Below are 27,500 nucleotides of genomic sequence, written 5' to 3' on the forward strand. Positions count from 1 at the left end.
CTCGTCTCTGCTGCCATACTGCCTGGTCACATGGGCTGAACACCAGGGTTTCTCTCTTATATTTATAGAAGTGTTTCTGTTATCTATCTGCTTACCAACAGCCACAGTATTCCCCACCCACCAATTGACCGTACTGAGCACTGTGTCTCTGACTATATCACAGGGTTCTGGCTACTCGCTGTCCCAGCCAACACTATACTGGATACACACTGGGGTCCCAGATTATTGACAGCCTTTACAAAGACCAGCAATAATGACTGTATAAAATAAATCATTCAAATACTGAGCTATATTGTATGCAACAAAAATTGGGAAATTGTATTATTTTATACTAATACATTGCTCAGAGAAAGAGATTTAGTTTAACAAGTAATATTTTTTTCTCAAAATCAAATCAAATCAAATTTTATTTGTCACATACACATGGTTAGCAGATGTTAATGCGAGTGTAGCGAAATGCTTGTGCTTCTAGTTCCGACAATGCAGTAATAACCAACAAGTAATCTAACCTAACAATTCCACAACTACTACCTTATACACACAAGTGTAAAGGGATAAAGAATATGTACATAAAGATATATGAATGAGTGATGGTACGGAACGGCATAGGCAAGATGCAGTAGATGGTATAGTGTACAGTCTATACATATGAGATGAGTAATGTAGGGTATGTAAACATAAAGTGGCATAGTTTAAAGTGGCTAGTGATACATGTGTTACATAAAGATGGCAAGATGCAGTGGATGATATACAGTACAGTATATACATATGAGATGAGTAATGTAGGGTATGTAAACATTATATTAAGTGGCATTGTTTAAAGAGGCTAGTGATACATTTTTACATAATTTCCATCAATTCCCATTATTAAAGTGGCTGGAGTTGAGTCAGTATGTTGGCAGCGGCCACTAAATGTTAGTGGTGGCTGTTTAACAGTCTGATGGCCTTGAGATAGAAGCTGTTTTTCAGTCTCTCGGTCCCTGCTTTGATGCACCTGTACTGACCTCGCCTTCTGGATGATAGCGGGGTGAACAGGCAGTGGCTCGGGTGGTTGTTGTCCTTGATGATCTTTATGGCCTTCCTGTGACATCGGGTGGTGTAGGTGTCCTGGAGGGCAGGTAGTTTGCCCCCGGTGATACGTTGTGCAGACCTCACTACCCTCTGGAGAGCCTTACGGTTGTGGGCGGAGCAGTTGCCGTACCAGGCGGTGATACAGCCCGACAGGATGCTCTCGATTGTGCATCTTTAGAAGTTTGTGAGTGCTTTTGGTGACAAGCTGAATTTCTTCAGCCTCCTGAGGTTGAAGAGGCGCTGCTGCGCCTTCTTCACAACGCTGTCTGTGTGGGTGGACCAATTCAGTTTGTCCGTGATGTGTACACCGAGGAACTTAAAACTTTCCACCTTCTCCACTACTGTCCCGTCGATGTGGATAGGGGGGTGCTCCCTCTGCTGTTTCCTGAAGTCCACAATCATCTCCTTTGCTAACCTCCCCTGTTTGGGGATGCTAACCTCCCCTGTTTGGTGAGACGACAATTTTCCCTGACAACAAAAAGTACTTGTTACATTTTGAATGCTTAGCAGGACAGGTTAATGGTCAAATTCACACACTTATCAAGAGAACACGTGGTCATCCCTACTGCCTCGGATCTGGCAGACTCAGTAATTACAAATGCTTCGATTGTAAATTATGTCTGAGTGTTGGTGTGTGCCCCTGGCTACCATACATTTTAAAAACAAGAAACTGGTTCCGACTGCTTTGCTTAATATAAGGACTTTTAAATGATTAACAGTGCATTCGGAAAGTATTCAGACCCCTTGAGTTTCCCACGTTGTTTTGTTACAGCCTTATTTTTAAATTCATTAAATATTTTTTCCCCCCTCATCAATCTACACATAATACCCCATCATGACAAACCAAATACAGTTTTTTTTAAATCTGAAATGTCACATTTTTCAAAGATATTCAGTCCCTTTACTCAGTACTTTGTTGAAGCAGCTTTGGCAGTGATTACAGCCTCAAGTCTTTTTGGGTACGACGCTACAAGCTTGGCAGACCTGTATTTGGGGAGTTTCTCTCATTCTTCACTGCAGATCCTCTCAAGCTCTGTCAGGTTGGAAGGGGAGTGTTGCCGCACAGCTATTTTCAGGTCTCTCCAGAGACCAAGACAATGCAGGAGTGGCTCCGGGACACAGCGTTGAACAAGATCTCTAGTTTCTTGGCAATTTCTTGCATGGAATTGCCTTCATTTCTCAGAACAAGAATAGACTGACGAGTTTCAGAAGAAAGTACTTTGTTTCTGGCCATTTTGAGCCTGTAATCGAACCCACAAATGCTGATGCTCCAGATACTCAACTAGTCTAAAGAAGGACACATTTTTTGTTTTTTAATTGAGGACAACAGTTTTCAGCTGTGCTAACATAATGGCAAAGGGGTTTTCTTATGATCAATTAGCCTTTTAAAATGATAAATGTGGATTAGCTAACACAACGTGCCATTGGAACACAGGAGTGATGGTTGCTGATAATGGGCCTCTGTACGCCTATGTAGATATTCCATAAAAGATCTGCCGTTTCCAGCTACAAAACTCCTTTACAACATTAACAATGTCTACACTGTATTTCAGATCAATTTGATGTTATTTTAATGGAGAAAAACGTTGCTTTTCTTTCAAAAACAAGGACATTTCTAAGTGACCCCAAACTTTTGAACGGTAGTGTATACTGAACAAAAATATAAACGCAACATGTAAAGTGTTGGTCCCATGTTTCATAAGCTGAAATCAAAGATCCCATACTCAAAAAAGTGTGTTTCTCTCAAATTGTGTGCACACATTTGTTTACATCCCTGTTAGTGAGCATTCCTCTTTGCCAATACAATCCATCCACCTGACAGGTGTGGCATATCAAGAAGCTAATTAAACAGCATGATCATTACACAGGTGCACCTTGTGCTGGGAACAATGAAAGGCCACTCTAAAATGTGCAGTTTTGTCACACAACACAATGCCACAGATGTCTCAAGTTTTGAGGGAGCGTGCAATTGGCATGCTGATTGCAGGAATGTCCACCAGAGCTGTTGCCAGAGAATTAATGTTAATTTCTCTGCCATAAGCCACCTCCAACATAGTTAAAAAAACATGGCAGTATGTCCAACCGGCCTCGCAACCACAGAACACGTGTAACCACGCCAGCCCAGGACCTACACATCCGGCTTTTTTCACCTGCGGGATTGAGACAGCTGATGAAACTGTGGGTTTGTGCAAACAAAGAACTGTCATCTGCGTGCTTGTCGTCCTCACCAGATTCTTAACCTGACTGCAGTTCGGCGTCGTAACTGACTTCAGTGGGCAAATGGTCACCTTCGATGGCTACTGGCACGCTGGAGAAGTGTGCTCCTCATGGATGAATCCCGGTTCAACTGTACCGAGCAGATGACAGACTGTGTATGGCGTCGTGTGGGCGAGCTGTTTGCTGATGTTAACGTTGTGAACAGAGTGCCCCATGGTGGTGGTGGGGTTATGGTATGGGCAGGCATAAGCTATTAACAATGGACACAATTGCATTTCTTCGATGGCAATTTGAATGCACAGAGATACCATGACAAGATCCTGAGGCCCGTTGTCGTGCCATTCATCCACCTGCCATCAGCTCATGTTTCAGCATGATAATGAACGGCCCCATGTCGCAAGGATCTGTACACAATTCCTGGTAGCTGAAAATGTTCCAGTTCTTCCATGGCCTGCATACTCACCAGACATGTCACCCATTGAGCATGTTTGGGATGCTCTGGATCAACGTGTATAAAAGCGTGTTCCATTTCCTGACAATATCCAGCAACTTCGCACAGTCATTGAAGAGGAGTGGGACAACATTCCACAGGCCACAATCAACAGCCTGATCAACTCTATGCGAAGGAGATATGTCGCGCTGCATGAGACACCAGATACTGATCTACGCCTCAACCTCTTTTTTTTAAAGTACTGTATCTGTGACCAACAGATGCATATCTGTATTCCCAGCCATGTGAAATCCATTGATTAGGGCCTAATGAATTAATTTCAATTACAGATTTTCTTTATTTGAACTGTAACTCTGAAATATTTGAAATTGTTGCATGCTGTGTTTATATTTTTGATCAGTTCTTTTGACCAGAGCCCGGTCTAAATAGGGTGCCATTTTGGACGCACCTCGAACCAGACTACGTTTCACTACTGAGACAAACCTTTCTATTTATAAATGATGTTTCAGGGCAGGGTTTAATGTCATTTCAGCAGGGTTGGTTAAACCTTGCCTTGTGTGGCATCTCAAATTAGATAGTGCTCCGACGTCGACAAAAATATTAACCTCAAATGTGACTCATCACACATAAAAGGCCCAATTCAATCTCCTGATTATGGGATAGGGATTGTGAGTTGTACTGAAGCTAGTTGTGTCATTGGGTGCAGTTATAAGTGGGACACTTGAATGGAGTTTTACGGAGCATCAGACAGTAACAGATGATGTGTCAGTCAGTGGTTACCTTTAACAGGACCTAATTTCACTCCACTTACAGTGGCAAGAAAAAATATGTGAACCCTTTGGAATTATCTGGATTTCTGCATAAATTAGTCATAAAATTAGATCTGATCTTCATCTAAGTCACAACAACAGACAAACAGTGTGCTTAAACTAATAACACACAAATTAATGTATTTTTCTGGTCTATATTGAATAAATCATTTAAACATTCACAGTGTAGGTTAGAAAAAGTATGTGAACCCCTAAGCTAATGACTTCTCCAAAAGCTAATTGGGGTCAGGAGTCAGCTAACCTGGAGTACAATCATTGAGACGAGATTGGAGATGTTGGTTAGATGTTGGTTAGAGCTGCCGTATAAAAAACACTCGCAAAATTTGAGTTTGCTATTCACAAGAAGCATTGCCTGATGTGAACCATGCCTCTAACAAAAGAGATCTCAGAAGACCTAAGATTAAGAATTATTGGATTGCATAAAGCTGGAAAGGGTTACAAAAGTATCTCTAAAAGCCTTGATGTTCATCAGTCCACGGTAAGACAAATTGTCTATAAATGGAGAAAATTCAGCTCTGTCGCTACTCTCCCTAGGAGTGGCCGTCCTGCAAAGATGACTGCAAGAGCACAGCGCAGAATGCTCAATGAGGTTAAGAAGAATCTTAGATTGTCAGCTAAAGACTTACAGAAATCTCTGGAACATGCTAACATCTCTGTTGACGAGTCTACTCTACGTAAAATACTAAACAAGAATGTGTTCATGGGAGGACACCACGGAAGAAGCCACTGCTGTCCTAACAAAACATTGCTGCACGTCTGAAGTTCGCAAAAGAGCACCTGGATGGTCCACAGCGCTTCTGGCAAAATATTCTGTGGACAGATTAAACTAAAGTTGAGTTGTTTGGAAGGAGCACACAACACTATGTGTGGAGAAAAAAAGGCATAGTGGACGATTCATCCCTGCTTTAGGCTAACATCAAGGGGCAGTGGATATGGGCCTGCATTAACCCTATCAGTCCCGAGATTGCAGCAAAAATTGTCATTTTATTTATCTGACTGTCATTTATCTGCATGCCCAGACCTTATATTTAGCCTCACATTGAAGTGTTTGACCATTTTCCGGTTAATTGACAAATGTCAACATCAACAAAAAGTCTGCCAAAGCAAAAACCTGATCAAAATAAAAGTATATGAATGTTGTAAGTACATAGATTGTTTGCTCACTGGGAAATGAATATCCAACTAGTCAGTGACAACTGTGTGAAGTTTGTGACAGCAACTATGAGTTTATTACAGTATTATAGACACTATGTCCTGGGATTTCCAATGATTTTCTAAGTAGACGAACCACTTACCTTCTAACGATGCTTGTGTAGCTTGTGAGAATCATAGAGCAAACTGTGCATGTTCGTGAGAGTCTCAGCTTTTCATCGATAGCTTTAATAGTTTGTAGCTCAAACCACTCGGACTCTACAGACGTTTTTGTATAAAAGACCCGGCCCCGGGCCCCTTCGGGATCCGCCCTTGTTTCACAAACACTGCTCTACTTCCGCCTCCGTTAATCACACAGACTAGTGGTCCGTATCTACGGACGCAGAGGAAATAGGCAACCCATAAGTCTGTATCTCAGACACACAATGGTTCAAATGGGTTAGAAGTCCAAAACGCACCGGCTATACAGCGGGACTTTTAATTCATCTGTTTTGATTCCTCTCACGGCACTAATGCAGATATAGCTAACGTGAAAGACAACAAGAGGAATGACTGAGTCCCAATCAGTCGATCGACCTAATCCATACCCCACTCACTCCACAATCACACTCATGCACAAACACACGCTCGCAAGAAATCACACACACACACACACACACACACACACACACACACACACACACACACACACACACACACACACACACACACACACACACACACACACACACACACACACACACACACACACACACACACACACACACACACACACACACACACACACACAGACACACTATATGTAGCTGGAGTAGAGTGTCTGTAATAAATTAATAGGGTCAGGCCAGCTATCAGGTCTGACTCCGGGGGCTTCCAGAAACTGGATCTGTGATCTCCTTTCTTTCTCTCCGTTCACCTCTCTCCTTTTTTCTCTTCTTTTACCTCAGGGCTCCTATAGGATCAGACAGACAGAGGACTCTGTGTTGGAGTCCCACTCTGCTCCTGGCTATCGTCTATTCTGTACTGGGGCTGGCTAACTGACTAGTGGGATGTCAGGCAAGGGGTTACATAGGGGCTTCTGCTGGGAAATCCATACAGTCCATTAAAACAGGGTCTAATATTACACGTAAAGGAGAATGGTCATTCGGCAGGTGGAGGGAAATGCAATAGATAGCAGTCTGTAAGTACAGAGATGAGTATATTAAGGTGTGTATGTATAGCTGCTGTAGGAGAATCACCTCTGCTCCAGCATGCCACTTAGCAGGGTGCCAAGTCCAGTTCATGTGAAACTTAAGAACATGTCTTGCCTTTCTCAACGCTACACACTTGTAACTTGGGAAGTTTCACCTGGGAAGTCTCTGCTCTCTGCAGTCTGCACCTGGGATTTCCCTGCATTAACCATGCTTTAAAAGTCTCTCATAGCCAGGAAGGTCTGGATGATCACATTTCAGCCATCCAAATAGTTACATTATTCCTTTACTTATAAAACAGTGGAGAATAGGTTCCTACTATATTCTGAAATGAAACCTCTCGACAAGGGTATTTTTTATTTATTTTTATTTGCCCATCCCCCCTCTTCGGCAGGACACATATCTTTTAGTTTTTTTTACAGATTTTCTGCTACATATAAATACACACTTTGCATACACATTTTAGATATATGGTACTTTTATATAAAGCAATCACATAACAATAATACATTACCAAACATAAACTCTCTAATCCCACCCCTCAGCCACTCTCAGCCCATCCCACCTATCACCATAGACCACCCTCGTTTGGTTTCCATGTGCCATATATTGTTCAAATGTGCTGTGATGTTTTACATACATGTTGAACCTTTCTAAAGAGCTAAAGATGAAAACCTTTCCTACGAGTATTATTAGATTATTTATTGACTGACTATGGCTTTCCAAATCACCCAACACTGCTATTTGTAAGGTTAATTTTAAGTGAATGTTGTGATTTTTTTAATCATTCCTGAACCTGTTGTTGTGATGTTTCATAATGCTGAATTGTTTAAAATCATTTTCGGATATTATCGCCAATATGTCGTCCATGTAAAAAACCTGTCTGATCAGGATGAACAATATCTGGTAAAACCTGTGCTATGTATTTCGCCAGGATTCACAATGGACTGGATCTTTATACCACCGGTCCTGTTTTAGTAGTTATGAAATCAGACCTTCTTGTTGAATACCTGAAAGTCTACCATTTTTATAGGAGTAATAAAAACATGCTAATAATGGATCTTTGAGTACATCAAAAAAGGTCTGATATACCTCTACTGGTATCCCATTCCAGACTGAAAAGATTTAATTGCCTCAAAAATATATTCTTTAAGTTGGCCTTCACACAGGTCTTTCTGTAAATGTGTTAATTTTACATTATTATTATAATTAGGAAAGAAATCCTTACAGTTAACACCATTTAGTGGAAATGGAGGAGACTGAAAATAAAATATATGCTAAAAATATTTGTCTTCCTCTTTCAAAATATAATTTGGTGAATCATGGATGACTCCTTCACGAATATCTGTAAATTATTTTTGGTAGCATTTTTATGTTGAAGATTCAAGAAAAATGTTGTGCATTTTTAACAATTTTCAATCCAATTATCTTTATTTTTGTAATACATTACACTTGATAATTCTTGAATAAGTACCTCCAATTCTTTTTGTTTTCCCTCTAACCGATTTTGTGCCTCTATAGTAAAGTTTACATGACCGTCTACCTGCGCTGTTACTTCCTCTATTTCCTTTATTAGTCTCATCTCTTTGACCTAAACTGATTTTGTTTAAATGATGAGTATTGTATTGAATGGCCTCTAAAAGTACATTTAGAACTGTCCCATATAATAAGGGGATCTGCTGTACATATGTTATGCAGAAAGAAGTAAATTATGAATTATTTTGTCTTAGTTAAGAACAAATTGTCATCCAAAAGGCTTTGATTAAATTTCCAATATCCCCGTCCACGTGGAAATTCTGTAAGAGTTATATGGAGGCCAATTAGATGGTGGTCCGATCGCATTCGGTCTCCTATTAATTATTTTTTAAACTTTTGATACCAGCAAGAATGAGACCAGGAAGTAATCAAGACGGCTAGCTTGATTAAGCCTTCTCCATGTATATCTCACTAGGTCAGGGTTTTTCAACCTCCATATATCCACTAGTTCTAATGTATCCATGATATTCGTGATCTCCTTAAGTGCTTGCGGGGGATAGTTTGTAGTGTGATTTCCTTTACGATCCATTGAGGTACTTAAAAACGTATCATAATCTCCCACCATAACAATAGATTAATGCGTTGCTTGTGAGCTCAATAGATTATTATATATATTTTCAAAGGAGTGTGGATCATCATTATTTGGCCCATATACTGAAGATTAATTAGCCAAATCTGTTTTTGGTGCAATAGCATATTTAAAAGAATCCATCTTCCTTGAGGATCTGTTTGCACAGCTTGCACAATCAGATCAAAGTTTTTATTAATTAGTATAATCACCCATTTTCAGTTTCTTTGCCCATGACAAAAATATATTTCTCCCTCCCAGTCCTTTTCCCACCCAACCTCATCTATATTTGTAGAGTGAGTTTCCTGTAAACAATATACATTATATTCTTTCTCTTTTAGCCATTACAATTGTACATGGCTATACTTATTTCCCCACTTACCACAATGATACCCAAGTTTCAATTATACTTCCCACATTCAATGTTTGTAAACTTACCATTAAAAAGCACCATGATGATTAAGTGTCCATATTGTCCTAATATTCCACCCACTAAAACCTCCCCCGTCAGACCATCTCCCTGACTCATGACGCACCTTTGCTTCCTAAGGCAAACCATTGGCCGCCAATTGGCGTAGGCCAGAGGCAAATATGGGCAGTCCAATGATAACATAATTCAGTACTGCCACCCTTCCCTAACACATTCAAAGTGCTACTTTGAGTGTTATTATATTATTTATTGACTGACTATGGCTTTCCAAATCACCCAACACTGCTATTTGTAGGGTTAATTTTAAGTGAATGTTTATTGCATATCTATGAGGCTGCTTTTTAAGAGAACTTACCAAATAACATGGAAAACAGTCAGAAAAAAATCAATAATGACAATAATAGATCATATTAATAGAAATAATAACAGCACAATATTATAAATCCACAAGGGTCTGAAGTAAGATATTAATAAGTAGCACCATTGTTTATTCAGTGCTACCACTGTAGGTTACTAGGTTCTTCTGAACTGTGTAAACTGTGCTAGATGATGATGGTCAGTACTTCCTCCAGCCTGGCCAGGCAGGATCCCCAGGGGCTAGTCTAGCACTGGAAACACTCATCAAACTGCAGTTTACAGCGGAAGCTCACTGGAAACGGAAGTTTAGCTTTGTCTCTCTCTGTGTGTGTGTGTGTGTGTGTGTGTGTGTGCGTGCGTGCGTGCGTGCGTGCGTGCGTGCGTGCGTGCGTGTGTGTGTTACTGTATGTCAGTGTGTGTGTGTGGCTGCGGCCTCCTGGGACAGCAGACAAAACAGCTGCAATATGATTCTCCTGAGCTCTCTGGGTCTGTCTGGAAGTTCATTTACTCTCTGACTGAGCTGGTTTATGGACTGGAGGACAAGGGCAGCATGTGTGAGTTAGTATTGTCCAACAACATTTTGCACTACGTGTCAATGTACTACATGCACTGCATGCGCGTGTGCGTGCATCAGGGCTGGGATCCATTCGAATTGAAGGCAGTCAATTCAGGAAGTGATTTTTAGAAAATGTCAAATTAAAAATATCTTCTACTCATCAGTTTACGGAGAAGTAATAGAAAATAAATGCCATTTTGTCACGGTATGAATTGACCTCAGCCTTGGCGTGTGTGTGACCGGCCCACGCAGCTGCTACAAAGATACATTTTGCCTCTGTCCCTCGACACAGACAGTGTGTCTGTCTGTCTCTGGCTCCGTCCATTAAGCCAGGCCAAGCAGAGCTGTGTAATCTGAAGGAATGGACTGCCCCTGGCACTCTGACGTTATGACTGTGTCATCATTAACCGCCTGCCCGGAATAGCCAGTTGAAGTGTGTGCGTGTGTATTCACAAAGGAGGCCTGGATGGCTGTATGACTGAGGGCTCCACTCAAATGGCACAAATGATGGTCCTTCTATTGGCAGCTCCCAAGTTATCCCATTAACCAACCCCCTCCCTGGCCCTCAGAATGCCCTGAGAGAATCATCCCACCACTCAGTAGAGTTGTGCTCCTCTCTGCAGCTTAGCTCTCATGCCTACATTTTCCTTTCTTCTCCTCTCCTCTCATCCTCTGCCGCTCCTCTTCTCTCTCAGGAGATTCTTCCTCTGCTCTCCAGACATGGCTAAACCCATCAGACCCCAGCTGAGAGGAATGGAACAGATCGGTTCCAGACAGTTACTCATCCTAAGCTTGTGTTAAAAAGCCCCTGTATATAGTATGTGTAGCCTAGCTGGCCTAGCAGAGAGTCACTGTTCATACACTTTCCATCCCCTTAGATGTGTCTAATTTCTACCACTTGAGAAGGGAAGGAACTACAAGGCTGCATCGTTATAATTATTTTCTCTTCCATTCCCCCTTGAAACAATATGATCTAGCCTCTTACAGTAAGAAGCACCTGTTGTTTATGTCATATCATCACTGTAAAGCCTTCAAATTAAATTCTGGATCTCGAAGCCAGTTCCACTGCTTTTTTTCATTGTTCCCCTCTAATCAGAGATTGATTTAGACCTGGGACACCAGGTGGGTGGATTTCATTATCAGGTAGAACAGAATAAGTGACCTTAATTCATCAATGAAGTGCAAGGGTGGAGTGAAAACTCACAGACACTCGCCCAATGTGGAATGAGTTTGACATGTGATGTAGAGCATCACTGTAGGGTGTCCACCTACTCTGCCCAGAGTGGGTGAAAACACGCTTTGGTGATGAAATTTCACTTCCTTATGTTATAAAATACATTTTACGAAGACAAATATGATTCTGAATGTTCTGAATTGTTCAGTGGGGTCTTTCTCTAACATATCATTCAAATTATAACCAAAAAGTCAGATTTCGTAACCTAATACATCTGACAATAAGCACCGTGCTCTGCAGACAGAGCGGTGCCGCTTGTCGCAGTGACTTTTGAGGATTTGACATGTTGTGGTCATCAGCAAAGTTGTTTCCGTGAGTCGCAAAAAGCTAAATTAACACGCCATGATCTGAATCAAATGTAAAAGGCTTGAAAATGACAGCTTGCGGTACGCTTTGTGCTCCGTTGACATTTCAGAGATCCGCTTGTTTTTCAGAGAAATCTTCGAAAAATAACAGGAATTTCGCATTAATATACTAAAATATAAAAATACTACATGTCATGTCTCAAAATTGATATCTATCTTACCTCTATATTGTTTTATGTCCTCCAGATTCGAGAACAAAGATGACGAGTTCAACGGTGAGCCTGTTGGTTTGCCTTAATTCTTACATACGTATCCAGCCTAGCTGACGCAATGCTATTTTCCTGTTTGTGACCACTTTTCTAGCACTTACCTCTCTGGCCTCCATTGATTTAGTCACGCTAATATTGGCCATCCTACAAGGGTACAAACGGTTTATGAAAGAGACATGAGGTTTTGACCATTCGTTTTCTTAGAGTATCTACACAATGAACATATTATTTTAACCATCGGTCAGAAGATGCGTTTTTGATTGGACACCTTATCACTGAGTGTTAGACAGCCTTGTTCGCTTCTCTGTAGTGAGAGAAGAGAGTGAGGTCAGTAGTGATTTTCACATATTAGCCTGGTGCAGGAAAACCATCCATTACCCAAAACAATTAAAACATAATTGGCTGGGCGACATGTTGAGAGAGAGGAAGCTGAAAAATCCCTGTATCTTTTTCGCCCCGCTCACCTCTCTCTCTCACTCTCTTTCTCTCTAGTTCTCTCTCTCACACTCTTAATCCTTCTCGCTTTTTCACAAACATTCCTCTCATTCCGTCTCCCTCTCCCCTCCCTCCCTCCTCCAAACCTACAGTCAGGTCCTAAAATATTGGCACCGTTGATGTCACGTTCCTGACCTGTTTTCTGTTAGTTTTTGTATGTGTTAGTTGGTCAGGACGTGAGTTTGGGTGGGCAGTCTATGTTTTCTGTTTCTATGTTGGTTTTGGGTACCTGATATGGTTCTCAATTAGAGGCAGGTGGTTTTCATCTCCTCTGATTGAGAATCATATTAAGGTAGGTGTTTTCACTTTGTTTGTCGTGGGTGGTTGTCTCCTGTGTCTGTGTTTGTTTGCACCATACGGGACTGTTTCGTTCGTTCGTCGTTTTGTGTAGTCATTTTCCTGTTCGTGAGTTCATCGTGTTATGTAAGTTCTTATGTTCAGGTTCGTCTACTCCGCTTGTTGTTTTGTTTAGTTTCAAGTGAAGTTCGTGTTTTCGTCTTTACTTAAAAATAAATCATGTCATATCAAGACGCTGCATTTTGGTTTAATCCCTGCTCCTCCTCTTCGGATGAAGAGGAGGAGGAACGCCGTTACAGTTGATAAAGATTAGCAAAAATAGATCTCTTTGGCCACACACACCAGTAGTGAGTTTGGCGTCAAAATGAGAAAGCATGAGCAGAAAATAACCTCATACCTACTGTAAAATATGGTGGTGGATCTTTGATGTTATGGGGCTATTTTGCTCCCACTGGTCCTTCGGCCCTTGTTAAGGCATCATGAACTTTACTCAGTACCACAGTATTTTAGTCAAAAACCTGGTTGCCGCCAGGAGGCTGAAACTTGGCCGCAAGTGGATCTTCCAGCAAGACAATCACCCCAAGCACCCATCAAAATCCACAAAGAAATGATTAATTGACAACAAAAGCAACATTTTGCAATGGTTTGAATTGAAGAGGGCAGTCCATACGCGCAGACAAAGGATTGTTGGTTAAGGGCTTGTAAGTTAGCATTTCACTCTTTGGCGCATGTGACAAATAACATTGGATTTGATTTGATGTCAAGGATCTGGAAAGATTCTGTATGGAGGAACGATCTAAGATTCCTCCCAATGTGTTCTCCAATTCCATTTAAAAAAAATTATACTCACAAAGCGTATTGAAAACAGGGGTGCCAATAATTTTGACCCATATCTTTTTCTGAGCAATTGTATTAGTATAAAACAATATAATAAAAAAACCTTTGGAGCATACAATATAGCGCAGTCTTTTTTGCTCATCTTTATCAAGGGTGCCAGTCATTGCAAATCCCACTCATCACAACGACCATCCGCCTGGGATCTCCAGAACACTCGGAACATTCTTCCTTCCCGGTAGCTAATGCCGTCTAGAAGGTAGTGAGTGCTGCCTTCCTAGAAATGATTTCCGCCCAGCGATGCCGAGGCAGGGGGGAACGTGAATAATGAACGCATACAGCACTCAATCCTGCCCACCCTGGACATGTATAGTACCCAGAATCCTCCTGTGCTGTTAAGGTTTTGGGGCAGATGAAGCCTGCTGTGGGCACACAACGGGGGAGAGGAGTGAGTGAGAGTGAGCGTGAGAGAGAGAGAGAGTGAAAGAGAGAAAGAGAGAGAGAGAGAGACAAAGAGAGAGAGAGAGAGAGAGAGAGAGAGAGAGAGAGAGAGAGAGAGAGAGAGAGAGAGAGAGAGAGAGAGAGCAAGAGAGAGAGAGAGAGAAGAGAGAGAGCGAGAGAGAGAGAGAGAGAGAGAGAGAGAGAGAGAGAGAGAGAGAGAAAGAGAGAGAGAGAGAGAGAGAAAGAGAGAGAGAGAAAAAGAGAGAGAGAGTAAGAGAGAGAGAGAGAGAGGTGTGCTACGTGCTCAGAGTGATAATAGAGAATACCAGACCTGATAATTAGCAGTAATTGCTGTAAAGGGAAACATTCGTTTAACTTCTGGATTGTGTAGGCGATGGGTTTATGTGGTTAAGTTATGATTATTATCATAGCTACGCCAGAAGAACATGCTACTACAAAGTAGTCTTTGCTGTATATAGTTTGATGCAATAAGTATGCATAAGTAGCTGATTCTTCACCTACGTACTTGTTTATTGTTCATGCATCAACAAGTAAGTACATAAAATTATAATTTATATTTTATTATGCCAAAAGTAGCAGACTAAACTCCACTCTGTGGTGAAGTTTCTGATGAACTCCACCAACGGAGTGGAGCAGAGACCAGGTTTTGTGGACTATAGCTCCGACTACATCGATTCGCCCAAGATCAATACTTTAAACAATTAAAATTTTGAAATGTCTACCTTGTACCTATGCTTGTTCTCTTATTTCTGTGCCTTTCTTTGTTTGTTTGAATCCATACATTTCAGTAAATGCTGTTGCTCTAAGATGGCAACTCAGCGCAAATGCGCATGTGCTAATTGAATCTCAACAAGGAAATAGTTGGTGGTTGTACAGTATTTGATTAACATTTTATTGAGAAGGTATTGATTTCAGCAACAACAACAAAAAGGCACACAACTACAGAGGACAAACATAGGTACAAGGTTGGCATTTCATAATTAGCATTTTTTAAGTATTGACCTTGGGCTAATCAGTGTAGTCGAAGCTAAATTCCACAAAGCCTGGTATCTGCTCCACTCCGTTGGTGGAGTTCATCAGGAACTTTCTTCATCACGGAGTGGAGTTTAGTTCACCATGTCAAAAGTAGACTCGTCGGAGTAGAGAAAATAGATTTCGAAGGTAGATTTAAGTTTAAACCAGTGTAGAGCCATGGCCCCTGTGTTATTGTACTGTAGGGTTGACAGTAGAACTAGCACTCTTCAAAGCTCTCAATCAGACAGAGGGCTAGTCTCCTGAGGAGGGAGAGAGACAGAGAGAGGGAGAGAGACAGAGGGCTAGTCTCCTGAGGAGGGAGAGAGACAGAGAGAGGGAGAGAGACAGAGGGCTAGTCTCCTGAGGAGGGAGAGAGATCAGAGAGAGGGAGAGAGACAGAGGGCTAGTCTCCTGAGGAGGGAGAGAATCAGAGAGAGGGCTAGTCTCCTGAGGAGGGAGAGAGACAGAGAGAGGGCTAGTCTCCTGAGGAGGGAGAGAGACAGAGGGCTAGTCTCCTGAGGAGGGAGAGAGACAGAGGGCTAGTCTCCTGAGGAGGGAGAGAGACAGAGAGAGGGCTAGTCTCCTGAGGAGGGAGAGAGACAGAGGGCTAGTCTCCTGAGGAGGGAGAGAGACAGAGAGAGGGCTAGTCTCCTGAGGAGGGAGAGAGACAGAGAGAGGGAGAGAGACAGAGAGAGGGAGAGAGACAGAGAGCGGGAGAGAGACAGAGGGCTAGTCTCCTGAGGAGGGAGAGAGACAGAGAGAGGGAGAGAGACAGAGGGCTAGTCTACTGAGGAGGGAGAGAGACAGAGAGAGGGCAGGCAGGAGGGAGGGAGGGAGGGAGACAGAGGGTGAGAGGGAGAGGTAGTGAGGAAAGTGAAGGCCTGGTCACTTGGTGGGTGTCCATTAAGAACAGATAATAGCTTACAGTTTCACAGAGATCACTCTAACAACCTTTTGTCAGTGTAGAACCACTTTCTGAATGCTAGAGTTTCAAAAAGAGGGATTGAGCCAGTCTATGCAAAAAAGAGCACCAAGCAATTTGAGAGTGAATTCTTTTGAGAAGCGTATAGCCTACAACTATGTTTTAGATTGGCTATTGAATTTCAAAAAAGGACCATTCAAGATAATAAGATGGATTCTGATCATCAAGTGCTTGTTTTGGCAGCAATGCTCTTCAAAATGAATCACCTTCTGAATGAGCTCATGGGACAAAGACCAGAGACCATTCCATTCAACTTAACTTCCAAATGTGGTTTGGGTACATACTGTAGCTAATACAGTCAAGATAAACAACAGAGGCATGGTCAGACACCCCCCCCCACCCAAACCTCAGAGGGCAATTCTAATTATTAACAACAATAGCAGTGGGGGTTGTCCTTATCCTGCAGTAACTGGGATAACAATAGTCAATTCCAATTATGTGAAAAGGGTGATTATGTTATTGTCACAGAAGCAAACTGAACATTTAAGTAGATGCATGGATGCTTGGTGATTGTTGACATCAATCTTGGAGCTAGGAACAGAAGCATTTCGCTGCACCCGCTATAACATCTGCTAAATATGTGTATGACCAATACAATTTGATTTGATTTGAAAATCAACCTGATCTTCAGCAAGACAAAATTATCCTTTGGCATTGTGATAGGTTGAAGCAGGTGTTATGGAAGTGTGGATCAATTCATCAATACAGTATAGAAGGTCTAACTAGAACAGCACCAGTAGCTATTCTACCTTCACTATTCTACATGAACTATTCTACGTTCGCAATTCTACCATCGCAAATCTACCTTTGCTATTCTACCTTAACTACCTTCGCAATTCCACCATTGCAAATCTGCCTTCGCTATTCTACCTTCGCTATTCTACCTTCGCTATTTTATCTTCGCTATTCTACCTTTGCTATTCTACCTTTGCTATTTTACCTTTGCTATTCTACCTTCGCTATTCTACCTTTGCTACTCTACCTTTGCTACTCTACCTTTGCTATTCTACCTTTGCTATTTTACCTTTGCTATTCTACCTTTGCTATTTTACCTTTGCTATTCTACCTTCGCTATTTTACCTGTGCTATTCTACCTTTGGTATTCTTCATTTGCTATTCTACCTTCGCTCGCAATCTGATGTCAAGCTCCATGTTCAATACAATGGAGACTCAGTCACATTTGCTCCGCTGGGCTCTCCTTAAAAAACACTCTTTAGCTCTTGGAGTCCCATGCAGGAAAAGCTAGACTAGAATAGCTTGCAGGACATTATTTATTTTTAGCATTTCTTATATCAATAGACTATTCGAAGAGGGATGCAAGCTCTTTTTTTCTGAATGTTAAATACAGCAGCCAGAGAAAGAGGCGGTAGGCTAATAACATTAGGGGAAATATTATGAAAGGTATATGAGTCAGCCTACCGATTATACAAATAGGCCCTATTATTTCGAAATTAAATTCGCTAGCCTATACTTGTAACTTTGTAGGCCACGTGCTGCACCAGAATCACATGTTATTTTGCTTTACCATGGTTTGAACGATGTGCGTAATTCCAGTCCATATAATACAGTATATTTTTATTTAATTTAACCTTTATTTAACGAGGCAAGTCAGTTAAGACACATTCTTATTTACAGTGACGGCCTACCCCGGCCAAACCCTAACCCGGACGATGCTGGGCCAATTGTGCACCGCCCTATGGCACTCCCAATCACGGCCGGTTGTGATACAGCCTGGAATCAAACCAGGGTCTGTAGTGATGCCTCTAGCACTGAGATGCAGTGCCTTAGACCACTGCGCCACAGTACAGTCATACAGTTCACACTCAAAAAGATTAGCCTACTGGAGCTAGTTTAATTTATTTACCCAAGAGAGCATATAACTGCTACATCTATGTGCTTTTATGTTTTTCTGCCGTGCGTAATGTGGAGTAGCCTATGTCATATAGCCTATGTTTTGGATAACAGCACAATAATTTGGCCTTTTTTAGGCTTTGGGTCATTAAATGAATTTAATGTATGGCTCATCAGGCTCAGGTAGCATCTGGTTTGAATGTTCATGCTGATCAAAGCTTTAATCAAAGCCAGATATTTATATGCTTTACAATGCTTTTGAATGACACTTCCAGTTTTGGCAGGAAATACCGGGTTACCATAGGAAAAGTGATTTATTCTCAGGATGGAACATTTGTAAAATACCTGGCAAATATTTGACCGTAGCCAGCATCCCCGTGGAATGCTTTCGACACCTTGTAGAGTCCATGCCCTGTGTGTCGGGGGGGGGGGGGTGCAACTCAATATGGGGAAGGTATTCCTAATGTTTAGTATACTCTGTGTATAGATGAAATCAGTACTTTGAGTGTATTATTCCTTATGGCGGAAATTCAATTAAAACTTATGTTTCACACCTTTTAGAATTAAAAGCAGTCTTATCTCTTGAAAAATAAATGCCCTGTCAATGAGGATAACCTGGATAAATAATGAATTGAACGTAGTTAATTCTGCATCAGAATAGAGTTGAAGCCCAGGTGCTGTAGACTAGAAAACTTTCATCTCCCTGAAAACAGGCTCTAAGAGTATTATTATTATTCCCTTATGATGAAATGAAATAGAAACCTACAATTGAATACAGCACTCCTTTTTATTTGAAGGCAGTGGTACAACAAAGTGTTGATTCCACACTTCACTCTGCGACATCGTTTATTCATGCGCTTTATTCCTTAAAACTAAATGAATACCTACACCTTCATGTTTCACGCCTTTTATAATGAATTCGTTTTTCATGAGCACTTCATTCCGCATCCCTGTGGGGTTAGTTATATAATATCCTTTAGGTGTTGTTAGAACTAGCACCATAAAGCCCTCCATCTCTCTTTACCAGCCCCACGGTGAAGCCTCATCTCTGGGCTGAGAGACACTCCACACTCTGCCTCTTTACGTCACAGGGTTGGATGTTATTAGCCTTTTTATAATGCTTAGTTGCGTTCTCAAGCCCAGTTTTTTATTAATCAAATACATTTTAATTAAATGGAAGCCCTTTATAATTTCCTGGCGGCTTTGATGATGATGCACTGGAAATAGAATGAGAGAAATGATTATGAATTTCTGAGAAATATTGCAGGCTTCAGTAAGACACTGAAGTGTGCTGTCTTATGCTGGACGGTTTGCTGATGTTGAGGTTTGAAATACACAGGACAGAAAGCTATAAATAATATGCAGTTATAGATGCCATCACTGAACAGGACAGCATAGACCTGAGCTCTGTCTGTATATGGAGAGAAGAGACGTCATGTATTCTAGTGCTGTTGCTGCTTATAGTGCATCTCCATGTACAGATGTATGATCTTAATTTGAGCCAAATAATCCTGCAGCACCAGGAAATGTGAATTTTTATGTGGATTATAATGAATGGACATTTTTGTAGGAGTTGATACATTTTTCGTGAGGACAAATCAGGTCTCAAATTTCAAAGTGGAAATTACAAACTTGAGAAGTATTTTAAAACTAAAATACACAACAATTTTGAATTTTCAGCTTTTCAGGAAAATTCTCAGCAATAAAATAGTGATCAAATTAAGACCCTACATCTGTAGCTACTGTTGCCTCTTTAGGGAGATGGGATGTGGGTGGCATGATGAGCTGCTATGCCAGTTCACTGTAGTCCCTGGCTGTGATTTGGGGATCTGAAATGCTGAGGATAGAGATGGAGATTGAGGAAGGCTGTCAGCAGCTGCGCTAGTGAGCGGTAAATCTGTCCCAGATTATGTATAGATGATTGATCCCTCTTTATGGCCTGTTGATGTAGCTGCCTGCCTTGGTATTTACAGGATGTCATTACAACAGGGCCTGGTAGGGGAGGTTGAGGAGGCCTGCTGGTGGAGTATTGTAGTGAAGGATATTAGGATATGCCTGTCAGTTTATCTACAGTGTGTGTGTGTGTGTGTGTGTGTGTGTGTGTGTGTGTGTGTGTGTGTGTGTGTGTGTGTGTGTGTGTGTGTGTGTGTGTGTGTGTGTGTGTGTGTGTGTGTGTGTGTGTGTGTGTGTGTGTGTGTGTGTGTGTGTGTAGGATTACAGATCTCGTCCTGTATTGCTTTGCAGGTGCAGGATATGTCAGTCCCTTAGCTGTCTCTTGCTGTCATCTTGAAAGCCTCTCAATAACACAATAACACTGACATGCAGTTCTGAGTTCTCCTGTATTCGCCTTGCAGAGGAAAAACACATTTCATGGTGTCTTGCCACACACATTTACCCTCTAATAACTGTTTCAAACAGGGATTTCCATGTAGGTCTTTTTTATATAAACGCAGGCCTTTTGAAATGGATGCAATGTAACTGACTGAATGTTTATTCTAAGGAGTTTGGTGGTTTAATTCAAAGGGAGGGATATTTCCATCTATTACCCACCAAGCAAGGTCTAAGAATCTGCAATAGCCCCCAGACTAGTAGTTATTAGTGTTTAACCCGTTGTTTAAATAGCTTAGGAAGTAGACACACAAAAGCACTGCCTGGTGTTTTAGAAGGGAGCTGGGTCAATAGGTAATGCAGAGAGCTGCCCTGTCAGTCTTCTCCTGACTCTCCTGTCATCTCCAGTCTCTGTACTGTGTGAGAGTGAAACAAACATATCCCCGCTGGGCCTTGAGAAAACAGCTGTCTCCAAAGCCACACTTCCTTTCAGTCTCTCTCCCTCTCCATACAGTACCCTCCACAGCCACACATAGCCTCTCCTCAGCCAGCCTCTTCCTCTCTCTTCAACCAGCCTCTTCCTTTCAGCCTCTTCCTCTCTCCACAGCCAGTCTTCCTTTCAGCCTCTTCCTCTCTCCACAGCCAGTCTTCCGTTCAGCCTCTTCTTCTCTCCACAGCCAGAGCCTTTAACCATTCTCCCTCTCAGCTGTGGGATCTGAGGCATCAGGGGGGGACTGAGGAGCGCTGGAGGGTCTTTACAGCTCTTAGAGAGACACACACACACACACACACACACACACACACACACACACACACACACACACACACACACACACACACACACACACACACACACACACACACACACACACACACACACACACACACACACACACACACACTGGACCACACAAAGGCCATGGGTGTGTGCTCTGGGTAACAGTTCCTCAGTGGAATTTTTACTGCCTAGCTGAGTACCTGTCCACACACTGCCTCTCCCTCACATAAACAAGACAGGGCAGACTGGAGCACACTCAAGGCCACAGCCTCCTCCTCCTCCTCTTCTTCTCTTCACTACTCTGCTCCTCTCATTCTGACCCAGTCAGTACATACAAACACTGCTCGCTACGCCACCACTGTCTGTCTGATCATTAAATCAGTATGAGACACACCAGCCCGCGGAGCAGGACACCGTACAGTGGTCATGTACACTAGATAACCTCTCCCATTTCAACTCTGTTTTCAAATGTGCTTGGGGAAAGATACACTTAGAAATGAGGCGCCTCGTTTCCAACGCAACAACATGATTATGTTTGCGTTATATTTTTAGTCATTCCTCTCATAAAAACTATACGCTGCTTTTGTAGATAGATATGTCACCATCAGGGAGGACCTTTCCAATGACCCTCCTCAGATGTGTGTTGCCTTTCTCCTGTGATCAGCTCTGAGGTCAGGCCTGGCGCTCCAGTGGCCACCTCCTCATCTGTAGGCTCAAAGTCCCTGTGGTCTCTCTACTGTAGTGCTGTGTGTCTGTCCACAGGGGGCGCAATGTCTGTCTGGGTATACAGCTCAACACCTCCCCCTAGAGCTAGAGAGGTTATAGAAATGTATTGTGTAGAACAGATGTGATTCTCTGACATATAGAATAGGGACTTGTATCAGCTCTACGCATGCCATGTTCTGTCTGCAGCATTGTGGACATGTAGCCTTACTAAACAGGCCCCAGAAGGACACCATGTGTCATGCAGTCAGCTCCTCATCTTGTGTGTCTGGATGATAGATGACACATAGTGGAGTCAGCCTTTACATGCTCCTCTAGGGAGGCGTGATGCCCTTGTCCTTTTACTCTTTAAGTCCTTTACACAATTGTTCTGCCACATCTCATCTAGGGTTTACTGGAGCCCACAGTAAGTACACACGTATGGTTGCCAAAATGACTTTGGGACAATGTGACTTCTCTGCCACTTGTCTGTTCTTTGTTGTTCTGTCAGTGAGAGGTCAGGTATGAGATGTAGTGTACAGGTATGCCTATGGTTTTCCTGTTGCGTACTGCTACTATTCTCACACTCCAGTGTTTGCAGACAGGCTGCAGATCTATTGGCTGCTTTGGCCCTCCAAGCCGCCATGCTGCCAAGAAGCTGTCTAACTCTGGAGTGTAAACTATGTGTTTATCCCCTGCTTCAGGGTCATACACAACAGCCTGTGTGTGTGTGCGTGTGCGTGTGTGTGCGTGCGTGCGTGCGTGTGTGTGTGTGTGTGTGTATTTAGCTCCAGCTGTACTATATGTAAAGACAGAAAACTCAGCAGCAGAGTGACCAAAAAACTTTGATTTGATTTGACAATCCCCTCCTCCCCCCTCTCTCTTTCTCCCTCCTCAGGCCGAGGTGTAATACCATGCTCCAGATGGATAGCTTTATTGGCATTTGAATTAGATGTGTATCATAGTAATTACCCAGCCTTCCTGCCTCTGGGCGAGCCACTCATTGACAAAACCGTGTCAACACCGGATCATCTCTGGCCCCGGAGTAGACAATAAGAGGGGAGGAACACACACTTACACACACATCATGCATGCACACACACACACACACACACACACACACACACACACACACACACACACACACACACACACACACACACACACACACACACACACACACACACACACACACACACACACACACACGCATGGGCACATACACACAGTGTCGGGGGGGACACAGCAAGACAGGGTCTTACACAGCCACTGGACCATAAGTTCACACAGTGAAAACATGGTGTGTGTTCTGTTGTACAGAAATGGAATCTAAGCTTTTGTTCTGTCTCACAGGGAAAATAATGTATTAGGAATGTGTGAGGTGTGATTGTGGATTTCCAGGAGCCTGAATGACCTTGAATCATAGGACTGAATGTTTGCCTAAAGAAACGGTGTTAAGGGTTAGTAGACCTACTGTGCTGGTACAGTAACTTGTTTCTACTAATTCCTGAGATGTATTTGATATTCTGTAATGTAGTAAATCTATCAGTTATGATCATAACCAAACACCCTACGTAGACCTAAACACAGTCGCTTTTTCACTGTTGCTATTCTCATCAGGCAAAACCAGTCTGTTTCAATTTAACAGTCCCTGTAGAGTCTTCTTGGAAGGAGAAGATATAATCTGCAGGCTGACTGGCCTTTGAGGATAGAGAGAGAGATAGAGGGAGAGAGAGAGAGGGAGAGAGAGAGAGGGAGAGAGAGAGAGGGGGAGAGAGAGGGGGGGGGAGATAGAGGGAGAGAGATAGAGGGAAAGAGAGGGGGGGAGAGATAGAGGGAGAGAAAGAGAAAGAGAGAGAACTGAGTAAAGAAGGGAGGAAGGAGGGGAAAGGAAGCGTTAGTAGAGAGTTAGGAATGCATTGTGGAGTGTTCCAGGGTTCCTGGTGAGTTATTTAATGGTCGGTGCATATGTTAGCCTCACAGCTGGGGAGAAACAATCACACACAGCTGAGGGCTGCAGAGAGAGAGAGGATGAGGTATGTGGGGGGGGGGGGGGGGGGTGAGGAATAATGGGAGAATAGAGAGACAAAGAGAAGTGCTCGAGGGAGGAAGAAAGAGAGAGGGAGGGTGAGAAAGAGTGACGAGGAAGAGAGAGAGCAGAGTGCATTGCCTTGCCAAGATAAGAATCTGTTTCCAATCCTCCTCTCCTCTGCTCACTACCTCTCCCCAGCTGAGGAGATACGGCCTGCAGAGTAGGTATGGATGTGGAGGAGGTTGCAGACGCATTTCTCCTGAAACGACTCTCTCTGTATTGTGTTTTGCTCTTCTGAAGCTTATGTAAACAACAGAGGCATGTATGAGGCATGTCATTGATTTTACAGTGATGGAAAAGTCCCATCTCAGCTACATTCCTTCTATTAGTCAGCAAAAATCCTGATTACACTGAGATGTTGTATGACTTGTGGTATGTTTTTTCCGTGAGTACCTGAGTTCATGAACTGCAATTCAACTTGCTATCATGTCTGTTCTGAAAAACATCACTTCTGAGTCCGCTCGTTGACAATCTACTGGTTCCAAAGTGTCTGTTCGTATTTCGTCACCTTCAATGCCTTTGACTCCTTTGCACCTCGGTTGGTCCGGTCTGTTGGGCCCTGTGAGAGGGTTAAGCCTTACAAAGCTGCTTTTATACAGAGTCAGAGCTTTCAGTCAGAATGTGTGTGGAATCCAGGGAGGATCATGGGACTCCAGAAATAGGTAAAGTACAGTAGTGGATTCTCTTTTTTATTTATTTATTTATTTCACCTTTATTTAACCAGGTAGGCAAGTTGAGAACAAGCTCTCATTGGCAACTGCGACCTGGCCAAGATGAAGCACAGCAGTTCAACACATACAACAACACAGAGTTACACATTGAGTAAACAATAAACAAGCCAATAACACAATAAACAAGTCAATGACACAGTAGAAAAAAAGAAAGTCTATATACAGTGTGTGTCACGGCCGTTAACAGAAGAGGACCAAGGTGCAGCGTGGTGAGCGTACATTTTCTTTTATTGAATAAAAGATGACGCCAAACAAAACATCAAACACTACAAAACCAAACCGTGAAGCTAAAGGCTATGTGCCATAAACAAAAGTCAACTTCCCACAAAGACAGGTGGAAAAAAGGGCTACCTAAGTATGGTTCTCAATCAGAGACAACGATAGACAGCTGTCCCTGACTGAGAACCCTACCCGGCCAAAACATAGAAATACAAATAATAGAATATAGAATACCCACCCCAACTCACACCCTGACCAAACCAAAATAGAGACATAAACAGGATCTCTAAGGTCAGGGCGTGACAGTGTGTGCAAAAGGCATGAGGAGGTAGGCAATAAATAGGCCATAGGAGAGAATAATTACAATTTAGCAGATTAACACTGGAGTGATAAATGAGCAGATGATGATGTGCAAGTAGAGATACTGGTGTGCAAAAGAGCAGAAAAGTAAATAAAATAAAAACAGTATGGGGATGAGGTAGGTAGATTGGGTGGGCTATTGACAGATGGACTATGTACAGCTGCAGCGACCGGTTAGCTGCTCAGATAGTTGATGTTTAAAGTTGGTGAGGGAAATAAAAGTCTCCTAACCTTGAGTCTCTCCAGTCCCAAACACGAAGCCACAATACGATCCACACAGGTTCAATTGTGGCTTCACCTCTGTTAGAGCTCCAGAGAGGGGTCTTGGTATTGTGGCAGGCAGTGTGTCTTTGTTCAGAATAGTAGTTGGCTGAAGTTGGCCTCTTGACACTGATCTGAGGTCACCCTTACAGAAAAAACACATGAATTTCACATGTGATCTCATGTGACGTTAATATGATGACATGTGACAACATGTAAAAGCAACTTGTGATAACATGAAACTACAAATGTGAAAACATGATCTCATCTGAATTTTTTTTTTTACAACAGGGATGCAAAATGTCAACTAAAACTACATGAAACTACACGAGACAACATGTGAGCTAGAAATCAAACATTCCAAGAACATCATTGCCCTTTCAGAAAAAACTATTTTTGGAACACTTCACATGTGAAATCATGTGATTTTCCACATTTGAAATCAAGTGGTTTTTCTGTAAGAACAGTTGTTGTCATCTTCCTCCTAAGCCTTAAGACTTGGCTTTAGGGAGGAGAAGCTGATCCTAGATCTGTGCCTAAGGACAACGTCTACCCAGAGCTTGTTTTCTTGTAAGGGGCTAATAGAACGATGTTATAACCCCTGACCTCTGCCCTTTCCCCTGCAGGCAGACCCGGGAGCAGGAGACGCCCCCTGACTTCTTCTACTTCTCGGACTTTGAGAGACACAATGCTGAGATCGCTGCCTTTCATCTGGACAGGTAAATCACACACACACACACACACCTGTACCTGACACGAAGAATCCACAGGGTGTGTGTGTGTGTGTCAGTGCATGCGTGCATGCACTGTTTTTATCAAGTGCCTGTTTCTATCTCTGTGTGTTTGTGTACGTAGGTGTCTCTCTGGCCCCGTTTATACCTGGTACTAACATGCACCCTTGCCCATGTCTTGTCCACATTCTGAATGTGCCCACATTTTTGGACAGGTGTAGATGATTAAAATATGCATTGTGATCTGATTGTGATCAGATCTTCCTGACCACCTCCAGATGTAGTAAGGCACGCATTGTGTCTAGATATCTTACAACAAGTTTAGACAGATCTGGACAGTGAAATCGTCATTATCCCACCGTCTAAAATCATTGACAGATGGCACCATTGACTTATGGCATCAATATGTGTCTTAAAATAAATAAAGAATATCTGTCAAAAGATGTGCATACAGGGTAGGACCATTAAATCTGGTCACAATGTGGACCCAGTGGACGGATAAGAGACACATTTTAATACCATGTGTAAAACGCATGTCTGAAAATGTGGGCGCAATCAGTATGTGGACAAGATCAGGAAAAAGGATGCATGTTAGCAGCAGGTATAAACATGCATCATGTCTGTATATCTGAGGAACAGTTTGTTAGAAGGCAGACTTCTGTGTGTTCCTCTATTAAGCTCGAAACATCAGGAGGCCCATGAGTCATACTCACTGAGTTGCTGAGCACTGCCTTCCTGTTGTTATAGGCTGCATCCCTGACACCCTATTTCATACATAGTGCACTACTTTTGACCAGAGCCCTATGGTGCACTATGTAGAAAATAGGGTGCCATTTGGGATGTGGCCTATAACAGCAGGAAGGCCATAGGGCTCCAGTCAAAAGTAGTGCACTATTTAGACAATATGACGCTTTTTGGTACAGCATACTACCCTGCAGCATACTACCCTGCATCCCACCCTGCAGCCTCTGAAGCTAAGCAGGGTTGGTCCTGGTCGGTCTCTGGATGGTAGACCAGATGCTGCTGGAAGTGGTGTTGGAGTGCCAGTAGGAGGCACTCTTTCCTCTAGTCTAAAAAAAACATTATCCCAATGCCCCAGGGCAGTGATTGGGGACATTGCCCTGTGTAGGGTGCTGTCTTTCCGATGGGACGTTAAACGGGTGTCCTGACTCTCTGTGGTCACTAAAGATCCCATGG

General features: G+C 42.6%; 1 protein-coding gene across 1 annotated transcript in view; it reads left to right on the forward strand.

The window, feature by feature from the left end:
* Window positions 1-27,500, forward strand: part of fam20cb (FAM20C golgi associated secretory pathway kinase b) — a 65,864-nt gene that overhangs the window by 27,672 nt on the left and 10,692 nt on the right. The window contains exon 4 of the mRNA XM_071409683.1: window positions 26,199-26,291. Within this exon, the coding sequence (XP_071265784.1) occupies window positions 26,199-26,291 (93 nt within the window). The remainder of the gene's footprint in view (window positions 1-26,198; window positions 26,292-27,500) is intronic.

Source organism: Salvelinus alpinus, chromosome 7, assembly GCF_045679555.1.
Source record: "Salvelinus alpinus chromosome 7, SLU_Salpinus.1, whole genome shotgun sequence".
Lineage (NCBI taxonomy): Eukaryota > Metazoa > Chordata > Actinopteri > Salmoniformes > Salmonidae > Salvelinus > Salvelinus alpinus.